The 10649-nt window shown below is 35.8% G+C and overlaps 1 protein-coding gene and 1 long non-coding RNA gene across 2 annotated transcripts; both read right to left on the bottom strand.

Moving 5' to 3' along the window:
- Positions 1–336: 336 nt before the first annotated feature.
- On the bottom strand, positions 337–5416 carry LOC149719756 (DNA-dependent metalloprotease SPRTN-like). Its single transcript, XM_089853527.1, has 5 exons — positions 5209–5416; positions 4954–5117; positions 2674–2902; positions 2458–2613; positions 337–721 (listed from the first exon to the last, which is right to left on the bottom strand). Exons 2-5 carry the CDS (start codon positions 4972–4974, stop codon positions 498–500), a joined length of 630 nt encoding a protein of 209 aa, XP_089709653.1. The 5' UTR covers positions 4975–5117; positions 5209–5416; the 3' UTR covers positions 337–497.
- A 2759-nt stretch (positions 5417–8175) lies between these two features.
- On the bottom strand, positions 8176–8989 carry LOC149719755 (uncharacterized). Its single transcript, XR_016374968.1, has 2 exons — positions 8826–8989; positions 8176–8556 (listed from the first exon to the last, which is right to left on the bottom strand). It is a non-coding gene; the product is annotated as an uncharacterized LOC149719755 (long non-coding RNA).
- Positions 8990–10649: the final 1660 nt, after the last annotated feature.

Genomic DNA, 10649 nt, shown 5'->3' with positions numbered 1-10649 from the left:
TGAATTAGTATCAACGTCTAAATATTTGACTCTCAATTGACAAACATAATATCACACGCGAACATTTTCGGTTCAGAAATTGTTCAAGCCCCCCCCCTTGTAAATGCTAGATTCTCGCTGGCCACCACTGACTGGAAAATAACACAAAATTAGCGTTTGAGAGGTTAGACCAAACCATATTGCGTAGGAACTAGATGGATGAGGGGCAGGGGCATTTCCCTCTGCAATAACTTCGGTTTGTACCCTTAAATGTCGAAATTCCCCCTCCATAACTAAAAACTTTACCCTCTCGTAAATCCCATAAAATAGTTAATACTTTTTTTCAATTGTTTAATATCTATGGAAATTTTTCGTCCATATAAAATTCTTTATTGTATTTTTAAATCCAGAATTAAATCCATATAAAATATACCTTAGTATTTTTTCAAAAAATTTTAAAACTTTGAAAAGCGTCAGGAAAAGTGTTTGAAGTAAATTTAAAGTAACGAGTGAAAGCATTAAGACGAACTTAGTGACATTCCTTTCCCTGGAAAAGCGTTGCCTGAAGTCTTTTTCTTGTCTGGTGAATCGGAACAGTAAGATGCTATAGTGACAATGTTCGATGCACCATTAGTATCAAATTTCTTCTCATTTTGCGACGTACTATCGCTCAAATATTTTTTGTTTTTTGTTACGGTAACTGTACCACCTCCGTTAATTCTTACAAAACCTCCAAAATTACCTAAAAATTACCCAAAATTTGAATTAAAATCTTATTTATCAAAAGAACTTAAGTTTTTTGCTCTATGAATACTAGCAGAAGCCGATTAGGCTTCACACATGATGGGGTGCGTTCAGTAACGCTCAACGGAGACCAAACGCGTTGAGCTCCGTTGATCAACGTGACGTCATGTGACGTATTAGGCTACTGAACGTTTTTGAAAACTTTGCGTTGCGTCGTCTGCTTACTGTTCATGGAAATGGATATTCGAGGGCCTGCTAACCAAAATAAGAGAAAACTCTGACCAGTAACTTAGCCAAGGCTTAAGCTTTAAAACCCAATAACTTTTTAAGCTTCATAGATATAGTCGAAAAAAATTCATAAAATACTTTCCAGACATTATTCTATCGCATTCAATCGCTGCTACACCGATTTTATAAATATTTCCGAAATTATTCATCAAATTAACTGCTCAAAATCCTTCAGGGAGATAATTTTCCGCCATTGCTGCTACGTCACAAATTGCGTTGCTCAACGAAGTTATCGGCTCTTATAACCGATGACTTCGATGCCTATTCGCTTACAATCGTGACGTCAAACCGGAAGTTCCGAAAATCGTTCAGTGGCAAATGCGCATTCAACGGAGCCTTCGTTGAGCGTTACTGAACGCAGCCATGATGAAGTGTGTAACATGTGCCTGGGCGAGCTACACAATATATTGTAAGCTCCTAGGAACCGATTTACCAGGTACATGAATTCGAGAACTACCAGAAATACCGAGTAGGGTCTCTAAAATATTCTTTAGATATTACTATTCACAATACCAAAAATGATTCGGGAGTAAGGTATGAAGATCTTATCAATGTGGGTAGCTTTTGCTTGAACTATTTAAGACACTGTGTATCTGTTTTTACAAGGATTTTTTTTTCTGTTCTCACTCAGGCTCAGCCTCTGATACCTAGCCAAGGCTTAGTGTATTTTTCGAGTCTAATATTATTTGCAGAGCTATTTTTATGTTGAAATTTAAAAAAAAATCTTATAATATTTAGTTGAAGACTTATTAAATGATTGGAAATTTTTCGAAACTTGAGCTTTAAAACGTTGAATATTTTATAAGGACTACCGAACGGCGAATAATACTGCAAATTTGCCCTCCAAGCTTACTGGTTAGGTCGACTCGAGGTCCGATGCAAGAAAGCAGTATTGGAGTCATTGAGTTGAGAAAATTACCACTAGAGTGGCCTTTCATCCGCAAGGATGTAGACCAAAATGAACTCTATCACGAGCTTGTGGGGCCATCCCGGTGCAAAAAAGGGAACTAACAGAAAAGGCGGGAAATTTGACTAATTTCTAGAATACATGTAAAACGCGGAAATTTAAAGTTCGTTTTCGAGATGGCGACACCATAGTTTGATAAACTTGGTGCCTGTCCGTCCGTCCCATTGCTTTAAAAGTTGTCCTCCGTTCCCCCCAATAGGCAGCTTAACGCAAAAGCCACTCTAGTGGTAATTTTCTCAACTCAATGATTGGAGCCGTCGCCGATTGGTCTGACATTAAAGAGGCTATCTACGGTTAGAGGCTTATGGTTGGCTAACCGCTTTTTTGGTCGTCTGCTTAGTTTATACTTTGGGAATGTCATGAAATTCATGGCCAAAGCTATGGAAACGTTAGACTCTCGGACTGTACGTGTGAAGTCTAATCGGCTTAAGATACTAGGCACATTGTGAAAACTACTATCGGTAAATGGGTAAACTTACCGCCTGCCTTTCTTTCATTACCAGGTATTTGGTCTTTTTCGCTCATTTTACCTCCGAAAAATGTTCGAATATCTTTTGAATTTGTAGCTTGGGAATTCAATTTTGGAGTTGCCGGTTTTGAAATGTTTGTTTTAGGCTTTTTCTGACCATTGGGTTCTATCATAACAATATTATATTACTTGAAAAACGATAGACAAAAATAAAAAAAAAACCTACGGTCTTGAGTTTTTCGTTTCTTTTCACTTGGCTCTGGCTCTTTTATTTTGATGAACATTCCCCCACAAGTCGCTTGATGTTGGCTCCACCATGAGTCGGCTGGTTGAGGCTTTCTATTCATAGATCTTTTAACATTACCAAAATATGGCTTCCGTTCGCGACAAGGACCATCGCAGCGCCACCAATGGGTTTTGTACAAATTAACTTCGTCATGAAAGCTGTGATACACCTAAATTGAATTTAAAGTGTTAGAGTCACCAAAAATCGCTATTTTTAAAACTAAAATGTTTTATTAGCATCTGAAAGATCAAATCTTTCTGATTCAGAATATCTATTTATATAATGCAATATAATTTTTCAAATATTATTAAAACCCCGGCTTTCGGAACCTACTCGCAGAATTTTTTCAAACTATTTTGACAGTTAAATTTCGCGGTACTCCATATACCCCTGATGACGTCACGATTCGAGCACGCGTGAGGAGGCGGCACGCGCGACTCCGCAAGTCCTTTTTTATTGATAGGTGGTGATCGAATTTGACGCGCGCGCAATGTTTAATGAAAACCTCTTATGACGTCACCAGGGGTATATCTATAATTTATTCCGTTTAAATGAGGTATGCGAAATATCAATTTTCTTTTTCATATCACAAAATGAATAAATTTCTATAATAAGACTTTTTACCTTGGATCTACTGTTATTATAACCCAATTGATGCTTTAAAACAAAAATTAGCCACTTTTCAAAAAACGTGGCACTAACACTTTAAAATAGAATTTTGAAATATTTTTAAAGTGCTTAGTTACCATTACAATTAAATTGATCTAATCAGGGTTGCCGGAAGTTGTTCTGGTAAATATCCCTTTACAACGTTGGTAAATTATCGAAATTTGTACTTGGTAGGGAGGGAGGAGCCGGATTTCTAAGCCATATTCTAAAGTTTACATCTGAACGCATATTTTAGTAAAAAAAAACATTATTTTTTTAAAAGTTACTTGTCACGATTTTTGTTCTGTATAAAACTACCAAAAAACCCGGCAAGAAAATTTTGTTCTTTATAAAACTACCAAAAAACCCGGCAAGAAAATAAGACATAATTTTTTTTCAAGTAACTATAATATATATTAATTCGATCCAAATCCATTTTATATTGTTTAGATCACTGAACAATTAGGCGCATTATGAAGTAAACAAATACGGATACTGCTCCTTTGTTTTAAAATTTGGTTTGTTATCTATATCTATATAAATCAAAGTCCTGACTGACTGACAGACTGACTGAGTGACTGACAGACTGACTGATAATCAACGCCCAGCCCAAACCGCTTGCCCTAGAAGGCTGAAAATATGCAGGAACGTTACTCATAAGTAGTAGACGCGTACTAAGAAAGATTTTTCCACTCCGCCGCCATCTTAAAAAATGGCGATCAGAAATGTTAAAAATCTTCTCTATGCATCAGAGTCCGCGCGTTTCAAACGATTTCGCAAATATTTAGTACACTGGTTTCCTTTGACCTATAGGCGGGTTGAATGGTCTTTCGGGTTCGATTTGTTGCCATCTTTTTAAATGGCGGCCAAAAACTTAAAACCCTTCTATATAGAATAATGTCCGCGTGAAAAATAATAAAAAATGTCCCGACGGGCTGACGGGCAACGCCGAGTGCCCTCGCTCTTAGGGTGCTACAAAAATATCAGTCATCAGTAAAATCTACCCATTCTTTATATCATTTTGATGGAAGTTCTTATTACACGCGGGCGACGCCGCGGGTAACAGCTAGTTTACAATAAATATCAGTGATTACGATTCAACCTTGCTAACGCTAGACAAGATGTTAGAACGCAGTCAGTACTCAGTAGTGGCGAGTTAAGGCCTTTTAACGGGAACGAGGGGCTTATAAAAATTCTCAATCAAAAGTGACCGCGTTTGATGGTATGTGTCAATTGAGAGTCAAAATAGATTCTAATCTAAATTTTAATATTCAACATAATATTCAAACTTGTTCATAAATTTTCACAAACTTTTATAGAGGTCAAAATAAGAAAATTAAACATAAATCAAAAGGGAGGTTATGACCTCTATGGAATGTCTCCTTTAAGTTTTAAGTTTAAATTTTAGGGGTATTTAAGTTAAGATTTTATAGTTACGCACTAAAATAATAATGTTCAAAATAGAAAGTTACGATTTTTAAAATTGAATCAATCCGTCAACCATAATCTAAGTTCTTTAACCATAGTTTCAAGTCAGTTTATCAAAATATTTTCAAGTTTTTAATTTCTTACGACAAGTTGCTCCTCTTCCATATTCTTCTTAAGGGTTAAGGTTTCTTTTTTCTTCTTTCCCGATTTAAGGGTTAATTATTTGGTTTTTCTTTTAAAATTTCCCGCACTTGCGCTCCTTCTCTTCTTCAAAAATTAAGGGTTAAAAAAAAAATGGCTCCGAGTTTCTTTTCCGAAAAATTAAGGATTCAAATTGATTAAAAAAAAAGGTTTCAAAATGAATAAACTAAAAGTTTAGATTTAAAATTTACTCCGTACGTCTAAGGATTTCTTAAGGATGAGCCGACAGGGTTTCGTTAAGACAGTTCAGGTATCGACTGAGGGTGGGACAGGAGGGACTTCGTATATATATAACTTCTAGTTTCTCGCAAGGATCTCTGGGACAATTGTAAGCCGGCTTGAGTTTTCCGTCTAAATGTTACTAAAGCTTTCCCTTATCAACAGCACGCTCACAATAAGACGTAGCTAAAATTAAACGAAAAAATACGTTTTATTCAGGAACCAAAAAGCACGTCCTTACATTTTAAGGACCGTGGTCATTCAAACTCGACCCTTTTCTTACCCCGGTGGTCCCCTTCCCTAGGTAGTCCGGTACACGCGGAAGTCCCATTCAAACGTTACACAATGACGTTTGTTGATTGACTTTGGTTTGGCGAATAGTAGACCATATTCATGACGTAGTCGGGCGGATTCATGTTATCAACGAATAGGCAAAACTTTTAATCTGGGACCCAATACGGATTGGTCAGTTTAAGGGTTAAAAAAAAACAATATTCTAGAAGTTTCTCGGGCCAGGTACTAGGATAGTGACTCAAGGTCTTGTTGCTTGGGGTCTAAATAAGCGAGACATTTCTCTGGGTTCTTGGAAAATACTTAAGTTGCTAGGTATTTTATTTTGCACTGTGGATATAGGAATATAGGATAGTTCTGTGTCAATTTTGATGGGCTAAACCTCTTCTATTGTACGAGACCGTGAATTTCTTTCAGTTTATTTTAAAGGGATAGGTTTAAGTTTTAAGGGCTAGTATTATCTTTATAGGGTTAATTTAGGGTATTTTGTTATAAATTTAAAGATTAATTGAAAATTTAATTTGATTTTCGAGACAAGATGGTTATACCTTGTAATCAAGGCTTATAAAAGTTAGGCCTAATATTATAGCAAAAGGAAAATGAGGTTTGAAAAAATTAAAAAATTAAAACCTTGGAAACTTTCACATATGCATTACGAAGTGTCCTCCCGATTGGGGCGCTGCAGTTTCATATGAGAAAAAACTTTCCAACTTTCCCCTGTTGAAGCCTAGTGCAAAGGCACCTTGTCAAAGACCGTAGAAAGTACATTAAAAACCCCCATTTAAGTAGACCAGAAAGCACACGCAAAAACAAACCCCCGCGTTTTGTTAAGAGTGCATATCATGAATTTTCTCGTATAAGCGCATGAATGCAGTTAACAAAACCTCGTTCCAGCTAGTAGCTCTCACCAGAAACTGTGCTATATTTCTATATAATATTTAAAATCAAAGCTGTATTTACATATTCATGGGTGAATTTGAATGAATTCGTAATAAAGAATATGATAGACGTATCTAGATGAGAATTTAAAATTTTAAACGTTCTCTTTTGCCCATATGGTTTTTTGTTTTGGATTTGCGTGCACGTTTAATATATTCATCAACTGTAGTTACTTCGTCAGCAAAACAGTGGATAAAAGGCCATGTTTCGTTTGCCAAATCATCACTAACTCTCCTGGAGAACTCGAAAGTCAACCTCGAACTCAACGCTCGTCAACTTTGGTAAGAAAACTTTGAATTTTATTTTAAATTTGCGAGCAGGATTTTAAACTACTAGAATTTTTTTTGGAAATTTTCATTACAAAAGAAACTTTCTTTTTTTCAAAAAGAATTTTTTTAAATTACTTGGAGACAACATTGGACATTTAAATTTCAAATAGAGAAAATATTAGAGGAAATATTCCTTAATAGAATCGCGTTCGCGGTTTGTGCGGAGTAGATTTTTAAAACTAATGCCTTAAATATAATAATAATTAAAGGGAATAACACCGCGTGTCAGTTAAATTAATATTTCTTAATTTAATTTTAATCTTTCTTCCTTAACTTAAGAAAACAATGTCTCGAGGAATCCTCGTTTGTTTCTTATTAACTTGCTGCGTCGCCATTTCGATGGCCAAGCATGGAGATAGTAAGTTATATTATAGATTTTTATCAATTTTAAAGAAAAACAAAATCGCCTTTCAAATGTAATCACTGCTTTTCTTAAAGAATGTGATAAACAGTAAACCAACTTTTGTTGGTGCCCATTTTCTACTTCAATGCCTGCAAAGGGAATTTGCGAGTCGGATGGAACTTGCAACTACGAATATGGTAATTCAATTACTATGAATTCAGTACTTAAAGATAATTCCCGCTTCAAGGCCCAAAACGAGAGAGAATCAGCCCAAACAAAAAAAGACCATTTTGATAAGTCGTCTGTAGAGTCAGGGTGTGTGATTGTCTAAAGGCCGAACATCCGGACCACAAAGACTTTTTTAGACAAATTAAGATATGACTTCACAAACAACAAGGACAACTTAGGTTCAGTGGAATTGGTAACTTGGAAGTTGTATCTAATTAACGTCTATCATTGTTCCTCTGATCTTAACTTAACCTTTAAAATCAAACAGACGACACTGAAAATCAAACAGACGACACTGAAAAGGGTTATTCAATTATAAGACCTTTATTTTACAGACTGCAGTAAATTTGGCTATGGATATGCTTGTAAATGTCCCGATGGAAGATACAGTGAATGCTTGGGTGACCATTGCCGTTGTAATCGACGTGGTTAAAATGTGTTTCTTGATGTATAATATTTTACAGAATCAATCAATCTCTGTATGCTTAAAACACAGTCTCTTATTTATAAATTTGGCTTAAATTCGCCTAAACTTTTGAAAATTACCCCTTAAACAGGAGTACATTACGCATAAATATTTGGCGTTTTGGGCTTAAAAGTTAGGCCTAATATTATAGCAAAAAAAAAAACAAGATGGCCCCGGCCATATTACGCTTTGGTGCTTGGCATGTAATTAAAATAAATTTCTATCCAACGGGCAGGGACATTTACTATAAATGGCTTTCTTAATGCAAAATTGATACTTTTAGCATAATTTGTGACTGGAACTAAAATTATTCAATGATTGTACTCATATACAAATATACAACCACCGCCTAGAATTAGCCCCACAGCAATATTTTTACTTCAGAGTTGATACAATAGATATAAAATATACTGCTAAAAGGGAGAATTATACGTCTATAAATTTCACTTTGAAACAAATGAAGTTTGAACGACTTTCTTTAAAGTCCATCGGTGGACTGGGGGCCTTGCGTCCTTTTATGAAAATTCCAATTGCAGTGTCGGTGCTTTACTATAAGTAAAGTAACTTAGTGTTGATCTTGTAGTTTCATCTGGAACACTTTTTATGGAGGGTTCCAAGTCGAATATGAGTCTCTTTATCTAGGATCTTAAGCTTAATGTGAGTCTCTTTTACAGCTTCTTATGGTGCTGGGCGCTATAGCGGGTAAACGCATAAACACCAAAAAAGGCGGGCTTTTGCACGACATAAAAGGGGAAAAAAGAGGGGCGAAAGGGAGAAAAGAGGGAAAAAAATTGTCCGTTTATAAGCTTATACCTTTTGTCTGCCAAAAGAAGGCAAGCACAAAAACAAAAATGTAAATAATCACGATTATGAAATACAATGAATGTATGTTAAACTTGTTTTGCTTTGGCCATATTAATGCAAAGTTAAGACCATAATAAAACTAGTTTAACATGCATTCAGTCTGTTTCATTATCGTGATTATTTACATTTTTGGTACCTAAATTGACTCCAAGCGCCGCACTTTACAAAGACTACTCTTCTCATCCTGTAATTAACTGCAAAAATTCAGAGAAAAATTATCCCTGAAACAAAGTAGCTACTAGAAAACTGTTAGTCTTTATTTTATGAAGATTTGAACTAACATTATAGCAACAGCAATGCTCTAAATTTCGCGCCAAAGAGTAGATTTTCGCGCCATCTACGTGTCGCTGTTGGAAGTAAAATATCCAGTGGTTACCGCCCATGTCAATAGGCGGGGCTTTACATTTCCCCACTAAAACTTAGCATTTCATTCACCGCTCTATGAGAAATCATCCTCTTCATCGATTTAAACTAATCGCTATGTTTGCATCTAAATTGAGCTGCGTGAAATCCACTCTGTCCAGCATAATATTGAAGAGCAACATCACGCTGTCTCTCTTATCACATTGAAATCTATTTTTATCATTCTTGATAGGGCTTTCAGTTAACAGTTTTTCCTCGCTTCCTTCTTCCTGTTGTCTTTTTCTGACGTGACTTAAGATATTTTCACTGGGTTCTATGGGCTTTTGTAAGGCTGATTCGTAATTTGTACTTCCCATTAGTGATTAAAGGATTTAGTCTTGTTTTTTTTATTCAAAATGCACTAGTTTGTACGTGGGAGCTGTAATGCAATACAGTTTATCAATGAGAATATATATTTTCGAAGCTGTAAGGCTATTTCAGCCCTAGATCGTCACTTGAAACTTGAAAGGAACCAAAAAAAAAACGCCCTTGTGCATTTCTTGAACTGATTTTTTTAGTTTGCCCCAAGTTTGTTTTACGTCAGTGCAGGTTAGCGTCGGAAGATTATCTTCCCTGTTTACGAGCAGTGATGGGCACTATCATATCTTTTTTGAATCTGATACTTTATTTGATAGTTGGAAAAAAATCTAGCTATCATTTGACCGATTTTGATAGTGATAGCTCAACCTAAATGATAGGCATGAAAAAATTGAGTTTGAAAGTTCCGATTCGTAAGGAATTTTTTTGATACTTTTCCTGATTCATTAGTTTTTAAGAATATTTAATTTGATTTAAATTTGATAGGTAACGCTACCTATTAAAAATATTTGAAAGCAAAAATGATATTTCTAATATATTTAATAAAATTTTAGTGAATTCCTTCCTTCCCTCTTCCCGGTATACAGCAGCGGTAGGTCATAAGATGGTCTACGAACTACGTGAGACAGTGAGATGGGAGGCCGTGGGCAAGGCTGAACTAGAATTGGGTTTCTCCCTTCTACGGAGAGCTTTAACCCCTCACCCTCGCATATTTTACAATGAGCTCGTCCAGTTCAGTCGTTTTCTAACTCTCGCCACCCCTCCCACGGTCCCACCCTCCCGGTGTGAACCAAAGTTTCAAGCGATGGACAATATGCCGAAGGAATGAAAGGCTGTAACTCCTCAGTTATTTTGAAGCTGTCCCTTTTCGAGGTATTTCTCCCTCCGAAGCTGGCCTGCAGATTCATTGGATTGTTTCCGCGAATCGGTTTATTTATTCTAGTGATCAGTCAAAAGAAATTACACATAAAATTAATCGGAAATTTCGCGGTAGTAACTAAGCTCCTTCTCCTTATGTCTGTTATCTATTTCATCACAGGAACTTGTAAAAACCTATCCTTTTAGTCATCGGCTTGGCTTGAACACGTGACTTTTTTTAAGTTGCGTTTGATTCTTTAATGTGTTTAGTATGATATTGAGACGGTGAGAGTTCGCCATTTGACAGGTATAAAAATTGATTGGTGCAAAACTAAAATATTTTTATAGGTATAAAAATTGATAGGTGGAAAATCCAAAATAT

The sequence above is a fragment of the Phalangium opilio genome, unplaced genomic scaffold (genome assembly GCF_054372755.1).
Source record: "Phalangium opilio isolate 3A_F unplaced genomic scaffold, DU_Popi_V2 ptg000002l_1, whole genome shotgun sequence".
Taxonomy (NCBI): Eukaryota; Metazoa; Arthropoda; class Arachnida; order Opiliones; family Phalangiidae; genus Phalangium; species Phalangium opilio.
The sequence above is the reverse complement of the archived record's forward strand: the minus strand, read 5'-3'. Positions and strand labels throughout refer to the sequence as shown.